Below are 23,051 nucleotides of genomic sequence, written 5' to 3'. Positions count from 1 at the left end.
CAAAAGAGATAGTTTACCTGTAACCTACTTTCTTAATAATTGCAAGCGTGAGTTGAACTGTTTTCCTTTGAAGGCAGAGCTTTTACTTGTACAGTTTAATTTAGCCTCAGGTCAGGAGACCATTGTCTTGAATGTCAGTATTAGGAGACAATGTGTAAAGAGACCCATCACATTCAAGAGCTCCTTCATAATAGGTATAAGGGTGTGGCCAGTTTCATAAACAGGAAAGACCGCTTAGGGCCATAAGAAACTGTGCAAGTGGATTGCAGAGAGCTGCCTTGAGAGAGAGAAAAAAGGAAAGGAAGAAATAATGCAGGTCCATGGGGCTCTATTGTTTACAGAGAGCCAGCGCGCAATCCAGGGAAATATCTTTCGACAAAATATAAATTTGTAATCTCCCTTGGCATGTGTTTGTGGTGTGTGTGTGGGTGTGTGAGTGGCTGCGGTGCCAAGCAGTGAGGGAGATTGTGAAATCTGTGAGAAGGAGAGAAGAGTAGGAGGAGCCTGGACTTGTTTGTAGCAACATTCGGAATGTCGAAGGCCCGTGAAAAATGGACAGTATTCGGGTAGTTTGCAATCACTGTACCTTTGTTACATGAGCTCCAGTTTGCACAAAAAACTCTTAATACATGAGCGTGGTTAAAGAAACATCTCCAGCTGGTTCAGACCTCCACTTTTATTGAAATAGTTAACAAATGATTGAATTTGGAATGACATGGCTTCAGTAGTTACATCCATAAAAAACATGGTGAGGCTGTCTGTAAGGCTCTGAAACACTGAGATGGTCCACTCATGCCTGCTTGGATGTTGATGTTATTTCTCCAGAAACATTTAATGGTGCAAATTGATTTGAATAGAATTTCCGGAGGTAAATCCAGAGAAAAATGTACAGTATGTAAGGTTCAGGCAAGAATAGGTGAGGTGACAAGGGGAATTTGCTAAGAGCTAAAGGGAGGTCACATGACCCCCTGGCGGACAATATGTACGGCCGTGTGTCCAGGTGAAATGTCCCTGAGCAAGATGCTGAAGTACCTTTTTGACTCGTTGGAATTCACTCCATGCAAACTTTGTCTCAGTGTTTAAATTTAAACTATGTTAACTGTGATTTTCTGTGCGTCCTCCGTGTCCACAGCCCAGCCTGCAGGCGTGCCCGAGATCCTGAAGAAGTCACTCCACACTTGTTCGGTGAGGGGCGGAGAAGAGGTCTTCATCATTGGCAAGAACTTTCTCAAAGACACCAAAGTTATATTTCAGGAGAATGTATCGGGTAAGCAATCAGTCTGTGTGGAATGCATTCGTTTGCAGAATTTGTAAAGAGTTTCCATTTTTAAACTGGTGTTTTAATTTGGTGCAACCAGATGAGAAATCGTGGAAGGCGGAGGCTGAAATCGACATGGAGCTGTTTCACCAGGTAAACTCGATTGTTTTGTTGTTATTTTTGTTACTTTTGTCCCAAACGATTAATGCCAGTGGCTAAGGAGGTGATTAGATACACACAGCCAGTTCAGATTTGTATGGGAGTTTAGATGTAATCATCTTAAACGGCTGCTGGTTCAAAGGTTTTGAGTGGCCTCATTGTGTTCTGACCTAATTAGACGGAGCTGCAGAGGCTGTGCTGAGTGTGTCCCAACACTTCACTTTAAACCTCTGCTGAGGGAACAAGGACCCAATGATTAATTTGTAGGGGGGCTGAATTCACTGAATGACTGTGATTGCGGTGTTTACTAGGACTGATAAGTGTTACACAGTAAATCAGTCAGCCCATGTTTTATTCATCAGAGCTGAAGATGTTCTGGTGTTTAAGTTACTAGTTGAGTAGTTGAGAGTCCGTGTCGGTCTATGTTGACTGTGTTTGCCTTAATTGTCTGGTTAACCGCTCATCAGCTCACCATGTTGGCTTTGCAGACTTCAGACAGGCATGTTTGTGCCCGTTACAGATTTAATCAGCAGGAACAGGCACACCATTCATTTACGTTTGCTAATTGTATTTCTCTTTTTTTATGCGATCACTCCCTAAGAACCATCTGATAGTGAAGGTTCCTCCATACCAGAACCAGGCCATCACCTCAGCGGTGTGTGTGGGAATCTATGTGGTGACGAACGCTGGAAGATCCCATGATGTACAACCTTTTACCTACACTCCAGACTTGGGTTTGTTGCAGTATATTTCAATTAAAGATCTTTTAATTTGTCTTTACAATGAAGACTAGTCTAAAAATGTAGTGTAGGCTCATTTCACATGTTACTTATTGGTCACTTAAGCCATCATTTACTGATTATGTTTTAAATCATTTGCTTTTAACGAAGGCCGGACTGCAGGATGGTTTAATGGTTAGTGAGGTTGTAAACCAACCACAGGACTCTAGCTTAACTCCCCCCAAGCAGGAGTGTCTGTCCCTGACACGGACACTTAACCCCTGCCTGCTTCAGGGTCGCCACACCAGCTAGGTGACTGCGTCCCAACCAGCGAGTCCCAGCACACCCCCACCTCTGGGAATGCATAACAAATATCAAACATTTGTTGTTAGGTGTCTATGTAAACATCCAGAAGTTGTATCTGGTAATAGAAAAAAAAAATGTTTCTTACAGAAACATGGCATCTTCCATCATGTGGTTTCCTGTGTCACAACAGAAACATATAAAATACACCGCAAAAAAGATCTGTATCATTCACTTCCGCAGTGGTTTCCCTGGCTTGATGCATAATAGACCTATTTTGGCACTGTAAAATAAAGTGATAAGAGAACAGTCGCATGTGTTTTTTACTTTTAACCTTTAAAGAAAAGACTGTGCTAGAGTTGTTCATCCCTTTTTCATATTTTACCATCCAAAAATATATTCATAATCAAATAAGTAATCCAAATTGAACCGTCATCCCTGCAAAGGCATTTTGCTTTTGTAATCCTACTACAGCCAGGCTTGCTCAACAACACCGCCTACAGTTCAGAAGACAGAAGGCAGTTCATGAGGATGATTACCATTCAGGAACAGCATGAACACCCTCTTCTGTCATTACTTGTATTCATTGCAAGGTCCTTGGTGCTAACTTTGAAAGATGAGATTAACAAAGAATGTAAAAATAAATCAAACAAACAATGGAAGTGCTGAAGGATCTAGCAGAAGAATCACACATCCCCTGTGAGCGTGACACCAGACTCCGTCATGCCCTTTACATCCCAGCTAGCCTCCCTCATTATAAAACAGAAACTTTCATTTTGTTTTCATAGCTTGTTTGGCCTGATGGAAAAGTATATACATTTTGTTAAATTCTGTAACCCCTAAAGGAGAATTTGTTTTGATATGTACATTTTTATTGGCATATGATAAAAAGTTGTTGATGCGTTCTTTTGCAGCAAAAGCTGATATTTCTGTGAAGACAGAGGCCCCGTCTCCTGGGAAGGCTTGTTCTTATGATGAGCGAATTAAAGGTACTCTTTTTTTCTGCATGACACTGCACTCTTGATTGTAACTTAAGCTCTAGATTTAAGATGGTCCAACATTCATAAAAGTATGATCCCTGTCATTTAAAACAAGATTCATAATAACAGAAGGCTTACACCCCATTCAGTTTTATCTGTTATTAAGACTGAATACCTAAAATGTGTTACTACATTCAGGAGTGTTTTGGAGAGGAGACGGCAGCCTTGCAATGACTTTATGACTTATTTCCTGTTTTTGCCTTTCTTTTGTCAGTAAAATTAGCTCCAACCGAGTGGCTCACAATACAGTTAAGATTTGGTCTGAGTTCAGGAGACACTTAAGCTTATTTCCTGATTAAAGAAAATGATTGATAACACTTTATATTATTGCTTGATTGTCACTGTTTAAATACTGTACATAGTTATGTACTTAATTAATACGCTGTTGAGTGATTAAACAGTGATTAATGAAGCGAGAACGACATTGTTAACTGAACTGACAGTTTAATTTATCATTATATCACAGGTTATGTATTAATTACCCCTCTGGTAGCAACTAGTAATTATAATGCTTGATGAATTAAGTAGCACAGATGCTTGTTTAAAAATGTCAGACACTGGAACATACCAGTAGGCATATGTTCTACTGCGCTGATCAGATGTGGTTAGATTTGCATTGCAACCTCTTAGGAAAGTCATCAAACATCCTCCATTGTGTGCAGATGTTTAGTCTTGATTATTATGCTCAACAACCATCTACATTTTTGAATTGTTAATGAATCATTACTGTGATCACATAAACAGTAAAGTGGAGATATTACATCACTTCTAATGCTGCCTCATGACTAAGAGATTATTAGTAAGTGATCTTAATATTTTGTGCTTTGAGGATTTCAGTGTTTGATGAAAGCGTGATCATTTGAACAAGACTTACACAGCACAAACACTATTTGCTGTCATCTTTTAAACTTGCTTTGCTTGCTTAAGGCTTATTGAGCAGCCCCTTTTAGCATGCTGGAAAGGTGGTGGATGGTTTGGGCTGCGGGGTGAGTCGGGTTTGGGATGGATGGAACATTGTGGTCATTTGAAGGCTGTTATTTGTCCTACATCTATCATTTGGGGCTACATTATTACATGAGAAGTTCACTGTGTCTTTGCTTGAGACTGATGATATCTGATCCTCTGCCATTGTACATTGCATGTTTTGTTTGAATAACTGGAAAAAAAATATAATAACTTCCTTGGTCTTGTTTGTACAGTTTTAGATAATACCATGATGCCTGCGATGTTGTCTCTAGTAAAGAGAGAAGAAGTCACTCCAATGGAGGTCTCCAGCAACCTGCAACCTGCTGGAGTATTCAAGGTGACACACTGCTCACTGACCTTGCTGATCACCTCTGTTTCACACAGTGAAAACATTTGAGCTGATCCAGAAGTGATTTTTTATACTGTTAACTCTATATATCAACATTCAATATTTCAGGTCAGTTCAGTTCATACTTTATTGTCCCGTGGAGGAAATGTGATTTGCAGCCAGGGTTAACAATAAAACGTAAAATAACAACACAATAAAACACATTATATAAAAGATAATAAAATACATAATAAATTGGCAGAGAAAATACCATCGGGACACAACTCAGCTGATAAATCCAATAACCTGGCAATAAAATGTTAATAAAACATCACTAATTAGCACAATAAAAAAAAATCTATAAAGACAAAGACTTCACATCATTTTATGTGCAAATTAAGCAAGCTAATTGCAGTAAAGATAAATGATTCCCTGGTTATTTGGCTCTTACCTTGTTTTTTCTCCTAGATCTTAACTGTTTTATTTTGTTTTGCAGCAGACGGCTGATGTCATCTGTCCAGCCCAACAGACCCTGGACTTGACTTCCAGCCGTCTTACTAACAGCAGACCATTCCCCAACAACCTGCCGCAGCCTGCAGGCGACCCTGACAAAGTCCCGGCTCCGGTCTTTTCCAACGCGGAGCCTCTAAGCACGATCCAGAAGCAAGACATTGCTGCCACCGGCTCCTTCCCTGGGCCTGCAGACTCTCTGCTCCCGCAAGGCTCTCGGCAGTTCCTCCTGGAGCCCAGAGAGGGCCTGGTGCAGGAGAGGCCAGGCAGTGGTTCTGGGGCTGTGGGCAGGTTGTGCGGAGAACCTGCCTCCCAGCAGCACCAGCTGCCTCTTTTCCCCCCAGATGAAGTGGCCCAGTTGGAGGAGGCGGTGCGACAGCTTCAGGCCAAGGGGTTCTGCAACTTGGCCCTACAGTCTGACAACTCAATTGCCAAGCAACAGCAATGTCAACAACACATCCAGCACCAACAGCAGATCCAAAAACAACAAATTCAACAACAACAGCAGCAGCAGCAACAAATTCAACAACAACAAATTCAACAGCAGCAACAACAGCAGGCTTTGGAGAACCTACAGCAGCAGTTGTTTCAGTCGCAAATCCCAATGCAGTGCAGCATGTTCCAGGGCACTTCCCAAGGAGAGAACGCAGAACAGCAGGGTTCGCCGCAAAGCGTTGTGTCAAACCAGGGGGCCCTCTTCCAGCAGGCCCAGCAGCAGCAGCAGCAGCAACAGCAAAAACAGCAGCAGCAACAAGCGGCTCTGTTTCAGCAGGCTAATGAACTTCTCTCCATTCAGACCAACTTCCTCCAGCAGACACCCTCACATCCTTCCCCACCGCTTTTCCACAATCCCAACTCTTTGGCTGAGGCACAAGATCCACAGGGGGCTTTGTTTCATACTCAGAAAGCCTCTCACACTCAAGAGCAAGTCCAGGCTGCTCTCTTCCAAAACACCCTGACAGTACTGAGCGGATCGAGTCTCTCCCCGGAGCAGCAGCCCTCAACCCCCACACTTTTCCTCTCCCAGAGCTCCGTGCCATCTCAGCTCACAGCTGGCAATACTCAGCAGCAGCAGCAGCAGCAACAGCAGCAGCAGCAGCTGGCCTTCCTCAGCGCACTGCAGACCTCTGCCCCTGAGCCACAGTCAGTGTTTCAGGCCCAGACCCAGCTCTCCCCCATTCAGCAGCGCACTCCCATGGAACAGCAGCAGTCCTCCCAAAGTCAGCCCCACACGCAGCCACCACAACAAGCCTCCCTTTTTCAAAACATCTCACCACATCCATCTGCAAACAGCCTTAATCCAAGCCAGCAGCAACAGCAGCAGGCTAGCCTCCTGTTCCGCAGCAGTCCCATGTCCAACCAGGAGCAGCCCTCCGGTCTCCTGTTCAGCAGCCAGGCCCAGATGCCTCCATTGAGCAGCAGCAGTCTGACCTCTCCAGAGCCCCAGAACCCCTCTCTGCTCTTTTCCCAAGCCGGCGTAGTGACAGTCAGCCAGCAGGATCGCTCCGAGCCCATGGCCTTAGGGAACCCCGCGGAGCCTCGTCAGCAAGTTCTGTTTGAGGAGCAGCAGCCCATGCAGCTGGGCCGCAGCTCAAACAATGGGCAGGAGCAGCCCGTGGGCCTCTTCATGCCTCAGTCTAACATGGCCTCCTTACAGGGAGGAATGGCTGCACAGGACCTTCCCCAGACAGCCATCTTTACCACGCAGAACGGGGTGGCAGGCCTCCAGACCACCACCTCTTCCCCTGTGCAGCAGCCAGGGACCCTGTTTCAGACCGCTGTCAGTGGGACCATCAGTCAGCCCAGCCAGCCACAGCAACCTGGCCTCTTCCTCTTTGGGATTCCCAACGGTGAGGAACTGAGGGAAATTGTAGTGTGGTTTTGGTAATTCTAAAGAGATAATCCAGCCTCACACACATAAGCATTGTGAGAGAAACAGGCCTTGGCGATTCAGACAGCGTTTCCGGCGCAGCTGCAGCATGCCACAATAGTGCCTGATTTCTCCTTGAATATTTGTTTAGCATTGTTATAAACCACTGAGTCTACAAAGAAGACCAGACAGTTATCGCTTCAGTTTTAGATGGTCGATTTGTTTTTTTTCCCTTATTAAATGCCGTTCTAGTTCTAATGCGCATTTTATAGTCAAATGTAATGGCCATAGCAGCGTCTGTGTGGAGGCTTTTATACTTGTGTGTTGATGTCAGTGTTGTTGGAATTACGATACGCCCCTATGATCAGCCAATCACTGTGTGTGACTTTGCACAGACGTGACACGAGGTTGAGATTCATGGGCAGGCAGACAACGCCTATGCAGACATCCTTTTCAATCATAGACACATGTCAAATAGAGGCAGCTTACATTCAGAGACATTGTTTTTACTGAAATCTGAAATGTGCTTTAGTGATGTAACTATGATGTAACCACAGTAGACAGGATTCGTCCTGTGTGGGTTATGAACATGCTCACCAAATTTCATGGCAATCTGCCCAGTAGGTTTTTCTGATATGTTACCATGGAGTGAAGTGTTGAATAGTCAGACATATAGACTAATGCATAGACCTACATGGCCTTCCCTGGGCCCCAAAATTACAACATCGACATCAACAAAATAGTACGAGAAATGCAATATAAATTGTCTATCCAGTTTGTACCCTCTATCATGACATAACAGATGAGCTTTTGTAAGATTTGTAGCCATATTTTGACTAACCTTTTCTGTCTTGCAGAGTGTGGGCAGCTGATAAACACTCCTGGAACCACGCTGTCGGATCAGATCATAGCTATCAGTCAGTCTGGCCAGAACCAGAGGGAGAGCGACGCTCACATCCAGTCCCTTCTCAATCAGTCTTTGTCAGAAAGTGGAAGTCTGCAGAACAGCATGACTGCCTCTCAGAACATGGAGAAGATTGATGACCTGTTGGTTAGCTTACAGGAGCCCAGCAGCAACTTAACTCGTTCCTACTAACCTTCAAACAGGTTCATGCACACCTGGCACTTATTTTATTGATTATATATTGAATAATTTCAAAATAGTCAAAATGCCGTCGATAATTAAGTGTAGCTTATGTCTCAAATTATCAGTTTTGTGTGGTAGCCCTGCAAAGTTTGAGTCATTCTGAGTGTTTTCATGCCATGCTAACACATGAATTGGTCTCCTTTAGGACCATTGAAGACTGACAAGGAAAGAGCAGTGAAAGTTGAACTGAACTAATGTGCTGCTGTCCTTGGTGAGCTAATCCCTTCTCAAAGAGAAGCCTTCATGAAGATACTCCTGAGTGGCAAGGATGCCAACCGTTATTTACTGGACAAGCGGATATCCAGACAAGGACCTGGGGATTCGATTGGGAAAACTCTTTTTGTGTGTGTGTTTGTCAGTACCTGTAATAATATATGTGTTGTCCCCCAGCAGCTGTCGGTGTGACCATCATAATGAAGAACGTCACCTCGAGCTGTGAATGAAACATCTCTATATCATATATTTAGCCATCTCCACAGTGCACAAGTAGCACTTTGCAACATGGTTTTAGCAAAGATGTCAGTACAAAGCAGCATATCATTCTGTATTCTCCAAAACCAGACTGTGTTAGTTTGCTATTGCTTTGAACACATTCTCCTTTTATACCTTACGAAGAGTTGACTATTTTAGGAACGTTAGATGGTAGAAATATAAACTATACTGGCAAAGAATATATTTTTTACATTTTTCCATTCAGCACTTTACAATGCTCTTCTTTGTGACCAGTTACTCATAAAAGGGTACAGTCCCACCAGTGGTGTTGTTTATTTAACAGTTGCCTGTTCCTCATTGTTTACAGTGGAAAAAGTCGCATTTTTTTAACACATTATGAAACATAAGGAGCTAGGAGGTGCACAGCACACGGATCAGAAACTGTTTTTCACTAATTTCTGGTCGCATAGCAACACTCAGCTAGTGATGCAAAGGGTCACAAAAATGTCTACTGGATTCATTCACTTTAAAGGAATGCTCATTTTCAGCAAAATATCCCTTTTCCAACTTATCCAACTTATTTTCACCTTTGTACAGCCAGTGGCTCACTTTCAGTGGGTAGCATTTCATGTTAGCTTAGCATAAAGACTTGAAGTCTATAGGAGTCATTAGCCTAGCTCCGTTACAGTGAAAAATTATACTTTAGCTTTCTTATTTAGACAATGCAATGTTATTTTTTCACTGTAACGGAGCTAGGCTAATGACTCCTATAGACTTCAAGTCTTTATGCTAAGCTAACATGAAATGCTACCCATAGGAACTGAACCTCTGGACATACAGAGGTGAAAATGGTATCCAACATCTTGTCTCAGCCTGAGTGAGTCGGAAAAAGGGTATTTCGCTCAAAACGTTGGCATATTCCTTTAAATCCGCCCCCAGATTACCTACACCCAAGTGTTAAAGTGTTGCTTGATTATTTTGGCAGCACATCTCATTGCCAGCCATCCTGCTACTACTACCCATTCCCAAAAAATAAATCTACATACCTTGAACATAATGTATATTTCTTCCTGAAAGCCAGCATAGAAAGCTGGGCGAATGAGGGCAAATGTGGAACAAGAGGAAAAAAAATCAGCCTTTACATCATGTAATTTTAGTTGGCATCAAACTTAAATCTTTGTGTTCTTTGATGTAGGTTCACGCACACCTATATGATAACCATTCTGTATGCATGTCCTGTGCACATGCGTAGAGTGTATATTATTGTTTTTGTCACTGAGGGTAGGTAGTTATGTGTTTTAGTGCCATTTTTCATGGCATGATACTGCGTCAGGCACGCGTAAACTGGAATAGTATTCGTAGACCAGCTGGAGCCTTTCCTCCAATTTTATCAATGTGATGGATTTAGTGAATGTCGCCATGTTATGGAGAAGCAGCAGCTCAGTCATTGGGTTTTATCTCATCCGGGTTGGTGTGCATGTGCAGGAAAAGAGCCCCGTCTTGCAGCCAGTTCAAGTTCGACAGAATCGATGTTCTTGCCTATAGTTGGCCACTGTTGGTCATCTCAGGACCCGAATTTGACTCAAGGCTTGTTTAACTTTCATCCTGATGACAGGCCAGTTTTATGGCTCACACGTTATTTTCCTAAATGTTCTTTCTGACTTGTCATAGGGCAAGGAGAAGGTAGCATGAATGACTGGATCTGGTTTTTTGTTTGTTTGTTTTTTGCCTCCAAAACGTAGATGTTTCAAAGTTTCTATCATCATTATGCATATCTTGCTGCCAAACTTTTTTTTTTTTCCTGTTATTTGTTAGTATTTTGATGGAAAGGAATCATAAATGTGTCATGTTTAATCTCAGTCTAAGTATTGCATGAACAAGGGGCTGGTCTCTGAAGATGGCGAGAATAGTTCAGCTGTTGTATATGTACTGTATGTTAGAAATGCTTCTGAACCCCATTACATTTTGTATACTTTACACAACACGGAGTGTGTTATGATGGAGATGATGTAAAATCTGTTTGGCAATGTGATTTGCGGAGGCGATGGTGTGTCTGTTATTGACTGCACCAGAGCTCGAGCAGAGTTCTTTTATTTTTTTTTTATTTTTTTGTTTTGTTTTGTTTTGTTTTGTTTTGTTTTGTTTTGTTTTGTTTTGTTTTGTTTTGTTTTGTTTTGTTTTGTTTTGTTTTTTGTTGTTGTTTTTAAAGGGACCCTACTCTTGAAGGCAACCTTTCTATGGAGAAAAGAGCTATCTGTGATTGGCTTTCTTCAATGTGTGAAATAGTAGAACTTCTGTTTCCAATAGAGACATGAGTATTTATGATTTTGTTTTTATTATCAGATTTACAAATACTTTATCATATTTTTTTATCGGTGTAATACCTGTATCTCTTTTCAGAGGAGCATATCTAATTTATTTGTGTGTTTGGTATTATCTAAATTGCATCCCATAACCGTACTTGTGTTCAAATTGATCTAAATGTACCAGCAATGTGATTTCTCCCTCCCCTGCCGCCTCCTCAAACTGTAACTGGCCATGCAATTTGAATGGGACTGAAAAGTGCGATGTTCACTCTGAAAAACATTCATTCCTGAGCGCAGTTTTTCCCTTTTGTGATTCTGGACAGGTTTAGCTGTATTAACACTCTACATTAGCATACATATCATGTGTTTTTTTTCCAAGGCTGAATATTGATTTCATTGCAAACATTGTCACAACGACCTTTTTCAACCTCTTGACCAAACGGATAACAGTTAGGGCAAAACACCAATGACAAAAAAAAAAAAAGTTTTTATTGTCAGAATAAAAAAAAAAAAAAAATCCTCCAAAATAGGACCAATTACTTTGATTCATTTATGTACAAGTATACTGTATATACATTTACAGTTTAGCTGTAAATAAATTTCACCTAAGTTCAGTTTTGTTTTGTTTTTTTTAATTATTATTAGCTGTTTTTGTGTTGTTTTTGTAACACAAGTGAGGTGTTTCCCCTTGGAGTGTTCCCACTATGTTCCTGCTGTACAGTGTAATTGGAGAGCAACAATATCTAACATGGTGAATTGTGACTCAGCTGCTGAGTCTATCCAAAAGAGGGATCTTTCCCCACAATGCAACACAATCAAACTTTTTCTAGCAGCAGAGCGAGCTGCGTCATTAGCATCGTTCTTACTTTTATTCCTTTTCGTTCCAACCCGTCATTGTCGTCAAGAGAAGGGACTACCGGACGTTCAGATGTTGCCTACAAATGTCACAAAGGCAAAGTGCAACCCGAGTTCACGGAAGACCTCCAAATGATCGTTTAGAGCTGTGAGTCCTCTGTCTGATTTCTTTTAGAAGTGTCGACCATTGGTAGATTCATGTGCCTTGAGGAACTTTTCTAGTAGAGACCAGATTTATGTTTGTACCATTGTTGCCTGTTTTGATTTGACCGCCGGTCCCCCCAGCCAGCGCCGACTGTCCCTCAGTAACTAGAGAAACGTTGCAAGCCATATCAGACTGAGTGTGCTTGAGCCGCTCTGCAACAGTGACCAGATAAATGTAGTGTTGTGCAATTTCTGTCTTGCATCTAACTTGTTTGTACTGAAGTATCCATTGCATTTATGTCGTATTACGTAGATGCAGACGATTTTTTTTTGTTTCCTGAAACTGCTATGCAGCTAATATAAATGTAGATCTGTTACTTTTTGAATATATATTTTTCTATATAGCCTCTCCCGTTTTTCACTTTAAAGGAGAAACCAAAATAGATATTCTAATTCTATCAATTATTTATGTCGCTAGTTTTTCTGATGCTTTGTGTGCCGCCTGAGATTGATTTTATTCTTCTTTTTTTTTTTTTTTTTCAGTTAAGAAAAATGCAGATTTCACTGTATCTAAACAACCATCCCAGACATGGGCTACTTTTTGTAACATTTTTGTGAGACAAGGGTCACTATTATAGTTGTTTTGTCACAGACTTCTTATCCTGTCTTGCTTGGGTTTTATATTGAGCCTTGCGTTCTACATTGGTTAAACTGTTTACTAGCGTGGTGGTTCCTGATCTTTGTGATTTCTCTCAGGGCCTCTCTCTCTACGTCACCAGGACTCCAAATGTTTCACACGTCACTTGTCATCCAGGCCAATAAACGTCAATACAAGCCAGATGAATGTTTGTTGTCGAGTCTATTCTTATTCATTTGCCTCATATCCAAGCCCCGTTCCCGGATCTTGAACGTTCCTTCCCCCCAGTGCGAGTGAACCACTCTGCTAGTAAACCTGTTGGCCTTTTTAAGGTCCTGGAAACGGCAAGGGGAAAGTTTATGTTTCTAACCATGTGAACAACTGTCAGATGATCACCCTTGGGAAAAAAAAAAAAAAAAAAGAACTCATGTATTTTGGGCTTTTGTTGGGGCATTTCCATGCTCTTGCAGTTATATTTCTGTAAACTTGCTGCTATCTGTATTAAAAACAAAACAAACAACAAAAAAAACATGCTCCTAAGCCTCTGAGCTTTAATTATGTTAACATTTGAGGATATTGAACATCTGACGATAATGATGAGCATTGATTTGATAACTGTTAGCCCTACGTGTTAATATGACAAAGTGGCTGCAAAGGGGAGAAACCTACGTGCCAAAAGCAACAGATATGGGAGTTTTTCACCCTGATTCAGAGGATTTACAGTGAACAGTGAGCAACACAAGTCCTGTCAGTTAAATGAAGTCATCGTTGTCACCACAGAGTCTCTCAAAGCAAACAATTTCATTGGGAAAGCATAAGACAAAATCTGAGTAGGCAGCACCGAAAGGAAATTAAAAACAAAAACCTCAGGCTTCACAGGGTGATGCAATGAGCCCTTATGCAACTTTGGGAAAGCACATAGGGGAAAAGTAGTCTGGGAAAAACGTGAGTGTGTGTTTGTGGGACAGGCCTGTTATGTTGGCACCTCCAATCACAGGTGGTTTTCATTGGATCAGGTCCATGATGACACACCCTGATGTCCCCACATGGCTTTTTGGCTTTTGGCATGAGACTGTCTCTTGTTTTTGTGGAGTTTGGTCCTCCAGAGTGGTGTGAGTTTATTCTGGGGCTTTCAACTCGTCTGTGCTGCTCTCACTGTGCAGTAGCAGTAATATTCACAATCTTTATTGATGTCAGAACCCTTTTCTTTCTTTACACTGGCCATAAAGAGTAGGAGGTTAGACAGTTTGGCCCAGTGGGTTGGGTAGACCTTAATATGCAGCCATCAACACCTTTTTCTCTATGTCAACACTGAAGGAGACTATGAAATTCCCAGATGACAGCCTGATGTGCAGCTCTTGTTCAACTCATGTCATGTTGCTCCATCAGTTATTTATGACTAAGTGGGGTGTGTCACATATTTACAGACTATCATAGAAGCTGCTGATCCAGTTGGCTCATCTTCAGAGTCTCTCCACAAATAAATACACAAATAAATACATAAATGAAAAGTAAACAAACCAACTGTATTAATTATGGATAATTTCACGTTGCTGCTACACCCTACAAAGTGGATGTCCATGGGACTAGTAGGGCGAGAGGATAACTGTGTAACTGCAGGTCGTTACTAGGACCTTAAACATTACACCGTTTTCCCTAAATCAAATAAGCCTCATGAAGAAAGACAGAAATTTGAAAGTTAGACATTGTCAAGGATAGCTCGGCTGAAAGAGGGAGTTCAGTCTGTCCGGTGCTATTTTTAGTGAAAACGAAGGTAATCGGTCTGTCTGTCTGCCTCAAATTGGCGAGCTGTTCAGTTGAGAAAATGCCCTGTTTTACCAGTTTCCGACAGGTACTGGAACGCACCATCGAGTCCTCGCCACTTTACATTGCGCATGCGTCGGTCTTTCTGCGCGCAGTGTCAAGAAGATGGCTGACGTGACAGCGGTGGACGGAGAGAAACTCAGCAAAAAGTGAGCTTGTTTCACTTCACTTCTCCGCTGTAGTTTATTTATCCAGTTCTGTACATTATAGTTCTCGTAAAGGCTGTACACGCACACCAGCTATTGCGCATTTACGCTTCTTACGTAATGTTGCACAGTATTACATCAGGTGAAAGCATGATAGTGAAGCGAAACCCCCATATGGGCCGGTGTACCTCAGGACTACATATCCCAGCAGTCAGTTCGGGTCGATACACTGTGTACGTTGTGTGGTAATTGTAGTTTTGAACCGGACGGTAGCGCCTGCTAGCATAGACTTTGTTTCTATGTTGTCGGCTAATAAAACTACAAGACCCACAATGCTGTTGTAGAAATGTCCGCCACCGATTAACCGTGTGTAGTTTCATTCCCCTGTATGTTAAATATAACCTAGCTAAGTGGTAAGGTGCTAATTTCCTCTAACGGCGACCTTCGGTGGTGTATATTTTACCTACTTAATGTATCACAGTAAGAAATAAACTAAATATTAAAGCGGTATCAGATGTTTTCTCTCGTGCATTCTGCCTTTCGTTTTTTCGACACCCACGTAATGAAACTAGCTAGCTGAAAATGAAACGTGAAGGTATGATACCATTTAAAAAAAAAAAAAAAAAAAAAATACTAGGTATGACTTCTCCTTTGTACTGACTGGTTCTCCTGTCATGTGTCACTATCAGGGCAGCAGAAATGTAGTGTTTTCTAAGCTGTGTTTATGTCTCCTGGGCCAAAAAGCAGCCTCTGGTGTTTGTGTCCAGTTTGTCTGTATATATGTGTGTCTCCTCAGGTCTGGCCACTGACTGCTGTAGCTCAGCATGCTGTGTCTGGTCAGGGCAGCCAGGCACCAGCTGTGCCAAGCCTTTGGGCTCAGGGGACAGTGGTTAAAATTTGCGCCCCCCTGTACAGCCGCAGTCCCAGCCCTAATTTACGGGCACCGCTGGAGAGGTGACAAAAGGTTGGTGGCTTTTCCATTCCAATGAGAAAAACAACCAACCTTTTGTCATCGTAACAAATGTGGTCCCTTCTCCGTCTCACTTGCATGGTTGTTGCGTTGTAGTGTTGTTAGTAGTGCAAACACACTGTCAGTCTTCTGTTTCCTACATCAGCTCAATAGAAGAAGATCCAGGTTATGTGGAAAATCATCTAATTGTGTGCAGTTGAACAATATGAACTTCTCCATGGTTTGTGGTGCAGTTGCAGCACGGACAGCCAAGCGGTCTAATCTGTGCCTCCACATTTCTTCTTTGTTTCTCTTTAGTGAGCTGAAGAGGCGAATGAAAGCTGAGAAGAAGGCTGCTGAGAAAGAAGCCAAAGTCAAAGAGACTGTGGAGAAGAAGAAGGAACCCAATGACCAAGGAGCGCAGAATGCCTACGGGGCGGATGAGGAGACGCTTGACCCCAACGTGAGCTTTTTGAATACCCGTACCCTTACGCTTCACTCATCCAGGCGTCGGTTTTCCCAAACTGCTGTCTGTATAAGCTTTTGAGGCTCTGTAATAACTTCTCGTGTGTTTTATATTGCAGCAATACTTCAAGATCCGCACCCAAGCCATCCAAGGGCTGAAGGGCACAGCAGAGGACCCTTACCCACATAAATATCATGTAGATATGTCACTCACAGAGTTCATTGAAAAATACAGCCATCTACAGCCTGGAGACCAGCTAACAGATGTTGTTCTCAATCTGTCAGGTACTCAGACGATTTTTCTATTTTTAGTATTTAAATTAAGCAACTGTAGTGAGTGTGTGTGTGATTCAGCAGTCATTTCTGACGAACAGACGTGCTTTAACTTTATTAATAGGCCGCGTCCATGCTAAGAGGGCCTCTGGTGCCAAGCTGCTTTTCTATGACCTGCGAGGGGAAGGCGTCAAGCTGCAAGTTATGGCAAACTCAAGGTACAGAGTGATGCGTCTGAAAGATATACACACTTGGTGGACTCAAGCTGCTTTTTGTTTTCTGAAAGGTAATATTTTTACAGTGAAGTTATTGTTTTCATTTCAATGTTTCCCTGCATCCCTCTCAGGAGCTACAAGTCTGAGGATGACTTTGTGGCCATCAACAACAAGCTGCGGCGCGGGGACATCATCGGTGTCCGTGGCAACCCAGGAAAGACAAAAAAGGGGGAGCTGAGCATTGTTCCCATAGAGATGACACTGCTGTCGCCTTGCTTGCACATGCTGCCCCACCTCCATTTTGGCCTCAAAGATAAGGTAATGTCCAGCAAGAAAAAATCCATACACACTCTTCCATTTGCTGCATTCATTTTCTTGGTTTTAGTTGATGGAAAATGTTAGTTTAGTGGGGATGGAAGGATAAAATGAAGAAAAAAAGGTGAGTTTTTGAATTTACCCAGTTTAGTGGACATGGCCTTAAAAAGTGAAGTCTAATGCAAAGTGTTTTTTTGTTTTTTTGTTTTTTTTATTACAAAGATTTCATTCACCTTACCATTTTTAATGTGTAACTTTAAGTTGAAAGGGTCTGAACTGTTGTCATTCCTCTGCTGCCACAACAGCACCAGGAAGTCACCTCAGATGCAGTTCAGGCTTTATCAGGCTTAATAATCAGAAACAGAAATTCCATTCTGTGTCACCCTTGAAAAGCAAATAGTTTTGCAAACTGGAAAAAAACTGGGGAAAAAAAAAAAACACACACACACACACAACTGGACAAACATACAGCAGAAATACACTGTGATAACTCAGGCAATGGCTTTGTTTCTCACAGGTACATTTTAGTGTTTTGCATAAACTGTTGATTAAAAATCTCTGTTAATTCCATTTTTAATTCAGCCTGCAATGTTACAAAATCTGGAAAAGGTCAAAGGAGTTTTAAGATTTTCTCAAAGTGCTGTAATTGACATGATCTTAATTATTGATTAAAAACATGTCAGTTATGAACAGATTATTTGGAGCCGATTGGCCGGCCAGTATCATTGGCCTATCACAGAGCCGTCTGTATTGGTGCACATGTAGGTTCATATGAGTTTCGAGTTAAAATCAAAATCGTGACTCCCCCTAAGTGATGCCTCAGCTGTTCCTCACTGTTGTCTCTTCTTCCCTCCAAAGGAGACACGATTCCGTCAGCGCTACTTGGATCTTATTCTCAACGACTACGTGAGGCAGAAGTTTATAACACGCTCCAAAATTATCACCTACCTGCGCAGCTTCCTGGACCAGCTGGGATTTTTGGAGGTAAGAATTAGGGGTCAGTGTGGCATTCAGACATAACAAAACTGGCAAAATAAACAGTATAGGCAATAGGTTGTGTTAAATGCCTGTTTACACATATTTGTTTTTTTTATTTATTTATGAGGAAACATTTTATTTAAGGACACTGTTCCTCCTGTTCTGTACATGTGTTGCACGCTGAAACTTGTGTTGTCTATTAAGATCGAGACACCAATGATGAACGTTATTCCTGGTGGAGCCGTGGCCCGTCCATTTGTTACTTACCACAATGAGCTAGACATGAACCTCTTCATGAGAATCGCTCCTGAGCTCTACCACAAGGTAATGTGCCTCTTAGATTAGTAACTCAGTAGTCAAAGATCAGCATTGAAATGAATATTTTAGACTGTGGTTACATTTAAAATATCTGTAATCACTTACAGGTAGTTCCATGGACATTTAAACTGATGTCACAGGGATTTATTTATTATTAGTTGGATGTAACTGTAAAGTGATTGTAAGTTTGATTTGAGAGCATCTAGAGCAAATCAAAACAGCAGCTATAGAACAGGTGTTTATGAAAAGACTGTGGTTAATGTCTTCTGAAAATACTCTCAAATTAAAGCTGACCAATTGCTGTGTTATTTGGGCTTCAGAGTGATGAATACATACTTTTAGTTTAGCGTGTATCATGATGTTTCATCCCCAGATGCTTGTGGTTGGTGGGATAGACAGAGTGTATGAGATCGGGCGTCAGTTCAGGAACGAGGGCATCGATATGACTCATAATCCAGAGTTCACCACCTGTGAGTTCTACATGGCGTATGCAGATTACAACGACCTGATGGAAATCACAGAGAAACTCCTCTCAGGTAAGTGAAGACAGTCCATGAGTAGTTGACACCATCGGTTTGATTTGTATTGTGCTGTGTTGAAGTGGAATTTGTTTAAAAATTCAATTGTAAGTCTCCGTAGACTGAATAGAGACTTATTAATCTAACTTAGGAACGTCTATCCAAGATGAGTGATCTATTTGTAAAATCTTGGAAACTACAAAGTGACTTGCTGTCAGATGTCTGGGGGGGAATTGCCATTTATGAAACAGCGCAATGAAGTTGAAATAATTTTTGATAAGGATGTTACTTTGTGACTTAATGTGGTTTAAGTTGGTTACACTATTTCATAGACAGACAGGTTGGTAGACTGAGTTTACCCTCCACTCTATCCTACTCTATGCTGAAGTGTACTTCAGCAGCCTAATAAAAAGCAACCGAGCTGAATCACATTCACTTCAACCTCAGCATTCAGTTTGTGGTATGTGATGGTTATCTGATTGAGACAAACACTGATCCATATCTAAATAGCAGCAATGGTGTGTAACAACCAGCGGCATAACTACATGGCTATCTGAACAAAAATAACAACATACTAGCTACATAACCAGTATATAGCCCTGCCCCACCACCCAGTATGCACTGAGGGCTTGTGGGATGTCATTGCCCAAATTCATCTGCTATTCAGATTGTCATCTTTTCATTATGTCAAAGTGTGTCTAGCACTTGATGATTCGAGTCCTTACTGGTGGTACAGGCTTACTCCTGGGATGCACTGTATTAGCATGTAATGAACAAATGAGAGGGTAATAATTGTCTAATTCTGACTCTTGAACTCAGCGGCTCTGTCTCTCGCCCTCTTCAGGAATGGTGAAACACATCACTGGAGGGTACAAGGTGACGTATCACCCTGACGGTCCAGAGGGACAGGCCTATGAGATTGACTTCACTCCACCTTTCAGAAGAGTCAGCATGACACACGACCTGGAGAAGGAAATGGGCGTCAAATTCCCATCTCCGGAAACTTACAACAGCGACGGTACGAAGCTATAATAATATATAGGTATACATGTGAATATTTTGTGAGATGTGCGATGAAGTGGAATGCAGTGGCTTGCAATTCTAAAACGAGTTGCTGGTTGTTGTCCCATTCACGATTCCTGTTCCTCATCAGAGACACGTAAATTCTTTGATGACCTGTGTGCCCAGAGAGGAGTGGAGTGTCCTGCACCCAGAACCACTGCCCGCCTCCTCGACAAGGTACTCTGCTGAGGAGCCATCTGATGTGTTTTGCAGTCTGTTCCTAAGTTATTTAGATTTCATTTTGAGGTCACTACTCATCAGTTTACTTTCTTGCAGTTGGTGGGTGATTTCCTTGAAGTCACTTGTATCAACCCCACGTTCATCTGTGATCACCCTCAAATCATGAGCCCCTTAGCAAAATGGTGAGGAACGCTTGATTTCACTTTAATTATCCATCAGAAAGCTCCTACACAGCTACTTTGCACTTAAAATGAAGTATTGCTACTATTAGCCAATACAGTACTAGTAAAGGCTTCCTGCTTGAACATCAAAATATGTGCTATGTGAAGTCACTGTTGGGTTTCCTGGCCTGCACGCCTGCCTGTTGGTCATAAACATGTATATAGAGTCAACTGCATCAGCAAACAAACTCACAGACAAAGTGTTGTATAAAGTTACCCAGAGCTCTTGAATTGAAGCTGTATTTTCACTTGGACCTGAGGTGATGCTGATCTCCATGTCAACACTGAACCTCCTTGCTTGTTACAGGCACAGATCGCAGAAAGGCCTAACAGAGCGTTTTGAGCTCTTTGTGATGAAGAAGGAGGTCTGCAACGCCTACACTGAGCTGAATGATCCAATCAGACAGAGGGAGCTGTTTGAGCAGCAGGCCAAGGTCTGTGTCACTTCTTCTCTACGTGTTATTATGTGGCGCCCTCATGATGACACATGGTGAGGGACGTCATGTGGTTATGGTGGTGGCGGTCTATATGTCTGTGTGCACACATCCTATTGTGAACTGTTGTGAATAGTACATGACAGAAACTTCACACATTCGCTAAAATAATCCCCCCATAGTGAAGGTGATCTAGTTAGACAAGGGGGCACTTGGCTGTACATTTACATATTAATAAGGAGAAACTGCTGGAGCTCATGAGTACTGCTTGATTTGCAAAGAATATGTTGACATGGATATATTTGCTAATTTATGGCCTCATGAGCTTAACTAATTTTTAAATATATATAACATCTCTAATCGGTATCTCGGTGACTGACGATGCACGCTGATCATTTAGGTTGAACCCTCATAAATTAAACTGTTTGGTTTCAGGCCAAAGCTGAGGGTGATGATGAGGCCATGTTCGTTGATGAGACCTTCTGCACAGCACTCGAATACGGTCTGCCACCAACAGCCGGCTGGGGTATGGGCATCGATCGTCTCACCATGTTCCTCACAGACTCCAACAACATCAAGGTAAAGCTGCCATCAAAAGTGCATCCAGGTTTTTGGAAAGTTCTCTCATGCAAATGTATTAATTTTATTAGCAGGCCTGTATGCATTTTGTGTAGAAAGCTCATGCGCATTTCATCATAAAGTACGTGGCCTCTAATACATTAGCAATGCACAGCTTGTATTCCAATGTATTGTGTTTGAGGAGAGCACATCTTCCTGAACACCGTGTCACGACAGCTTCTGGTGTTGTCGTGTCGTCAGATTTTAATGGACTGCAGTACAGATTTGAAGATTGTGGAGGAGAGGCTTGTTTGAGAGACAAGGTTTTTTTCGGGTTGGTTCAGTTCATAATTGTGAGGAAAAACATGGGTGGCATGCAGTCAACATGGTGCTCCAAAATGAAGTAGAAGCTCCACCCTGACAGATAGAAAAGTTGTCCGCTCAGCTGATGATTATGTTGTTTCACAGGAGGTGCTGCTCTTCCCCGCCATGAAGCCTGATGACAATAAGACATCTGCACCCACAGAGGGCACCTCTGTCTAACAGCCTGACCTCCGGCCTCGCCCGCCGACAGATCTCTCCAGGAGTCAACATGGAGTTGGCCCTGCCCCCACTGTGGCTGTCGGTGGACTTTGCTGGTTTTATGTCCTGTCCCGTCAGCCTGTTAGTAAGGTTTGATCCTTGCAGTCCACCACGTTAAGGGAACTTTTCTAAGAATTACATGGCTGAATGATAACCAATGATGAATACTCTTTGTATTTCTTATGCTCTTGTGATCATATTTTCTGTGTCCTCCTCAGTTGAGTGCCGGGGGACATTTTAACCCACAATCTCATCCACACAGTGAATGGAGGGTACTTGATCAGGAATTCATGTGTGTTTCACTGTTCTGTGTAGACCTGGATAAAATACCTTTTGAATATGCTTTCTAATATTTGAGCTCGTTTAGGCGTGCTTGATTCTCAGCACACAGACAAAAAATTTCAGAAAAAGATGCATCACTCTCAAAATTCACAAAAGTCGAGCACACCTAACGTTCTAAGTATTCCAAACGTATTCAATTATTTTTCCCAGGCCTGATTGTATTCATTGTATGAGAAGTTTCAACATGGAGTGCAGAAATGCAATGTTACTCTGCCAAGAACTTTAAACATGGGAACATAAGAATAAAGATTAAAAATGACGTTTTTTTTTTTTTTTAATGTGTGTGCCATATGTGTCTCCATGTTACACACACACACAGTGGGATAAACAGCTGATGAATTAAATGTTTGTAAAGGCTTCAAGAGTTGCATGACAAAGGAAAATAAAAGGATAGACACATATACAGATACATTTACCTTAGATTAGACATGCCAGTTACTTGGATATCTCAGGTATATATTTGATGGTGGGTGGAGGTCTTTTTGGACATGCCTCAAAAGTTGCTCAAAACAAACATTTGTTACCTACTGTACCGTAAGCCATCTTTGGGAGCTATTGTTTCAACAGCCCTTTGAATAGTTATAATATGAAATAAATCACTGATGTAGTCTTAGGTTTTGAAATCAGTTAATACAACTTTACCAATGATACTTGATTGTACAAAAGAAAACTACATGAATATGGTAGCTGATTCAGTGCTGAAAGTCATTAAAAGATCTGTGGTGAATTTTGACTCACTGATATAAAATGTAAATTTCCCTTATTTTTGACCAGTTTGCCACCTCAACCTTGTGATACATGAAGAGGTCACGTCCTGTTGCCTGAATATTTGAATAATAAACTACACAAATTTAAAATAATATGGTGCCTTATAGGGGCTAACTTCAAAAAGCATGGTCAGTTAAAACAACCATGCCCTTACAGCTGATAAACAATCAACCAATGCCCTGCTCAAGGGCTGTGGAGCAGTGTTGCTTGTTGTCATGGGGTCATGAAC

At 41.9% G+C, this 23,051-nt stretch overlaps 2 protein-coding genes and 1 long non-coding RNA gene across 6 annotated transcripts in view; 2 read left to right on the top strand and 1 right to left on the bottom strand.

Annotated features, from left to right (window-relative positions):
* Positions 1-12,877, top strand: part of nfat5b (nuclear factor of activated T cells 5b) — a 45,610-nt gene extending 32,733 nt beyond the window's left edge. For 2 of the 3 annotated variants that reach the window (XM_030078098.1, XM_030078116.1), the window contains exons 7-14: positions 1,133-1,267; positions 1,359-1,411; positions 2,019-2,151; positions 3,354-3,428; positions 4,679-4,782; positions 5,270-7,133; positions 8,011-8,260; positions 8,446-12,877. In XM_030078098.1, the coding sequence (XP_029933958.1) occupies positions 1,133-1,267; positions 1,359-1,411; positions 2,019-2,151; positions 3,354-3,428; positions 4,679-4,782; positions 5,270-7,133; positions 8,011-8,249 (2,603 nt within the window). In that variant the 3' untranslated portion in view covers positions 8,250-8,260; positions 8,446-12,877. The remainder of the gene's footprint in view (positions 1-1,132; positions 1,268-1,358; positions 1,412-2,018; positions 2,152-3,353; positions 3,429-4,678; positions 4,783-5,269; positions 7,134-8,010; positions 8,261-8,445) is intronic. The other variant, XM_030078107.1, reaches the window with a different exon arrangement.
* On the bottom strand, positions 17-19,914 carry LOC115378029 (uncharacterized). The gene is made up of 3 exons (XR_003930095.1): positions 19,810-19,914; positions 15,734-15,740; positions 17-27 (listed from the first exon to the last, which is right to left on the bottom strand). It is a non-coding gene; the product is annotated as an uncharacterized LOC115378029 (long non-coding RNA).
* Positions 14,544-22,314, top strand: kars1 (lysyl-tRNA synthetase 1). 2 transcript variants are annotated; one of them, XM_030078128.1, is made up of 15 exons: positions 14,586-14,647; positions 15,441-15,608; positions 15,912-16,056; positions 16,178-16,343; positions 16,456-16,549; positions 16,678-16,864; positions 17,720-17,845; positions 18,044-18,163; positions 18,531-18,693; positions 19,520-19,693; positions 19,829-19,914; positions 20,014-20,099; positions 20,446-20,572; positions 21,008-21,151; positions 21,599-22,314. In XM_030078128.1, exons 2-15 carry the CDS (start codon positions 15,469-15,471, stop codon positions 21,671-21,673), a joined length of 1,833 nt encoding a protein of 610 aa, XP_029933988.1. In that variant the 5' UTR covers positions 14,586-14,647; positions 15,441-15,468; the 3' UTR covers positions 21,674-22,314. The 2 variants fall into 2 exon arrangements, with proteins under 2 accessions (XP_029933995.1, XP_029933988.1); XM_030078135.1 differs by lacking the exon at positions 15,441-15,608 and having other exon boundaries at positions 14,544-14,647.
* The last annotated feature ends 737 nt before the right edge of the window (positions 22,315-23,051 follow it).

This window comes from Myripristis murdjan, chromosome 3, assembly GCF_902150065.1.
Source record: "Myripristis murdjan chromosome 3, fMyrMur1.1, whole genome shotgun sequence".
In the NCBI taxonomy this organism is placed as follows: domain Eukaryota; kingdom Metazoa; phylum Chordata; class Actinopteri; order Holocentriformes; family Holocentridae; genus Myripristis; species Myripristis murdjan.
Note: the sequence above shows the minus strand (reverse complement) of the source record. Positions and strands in the feature narration are given on the sequence as shown.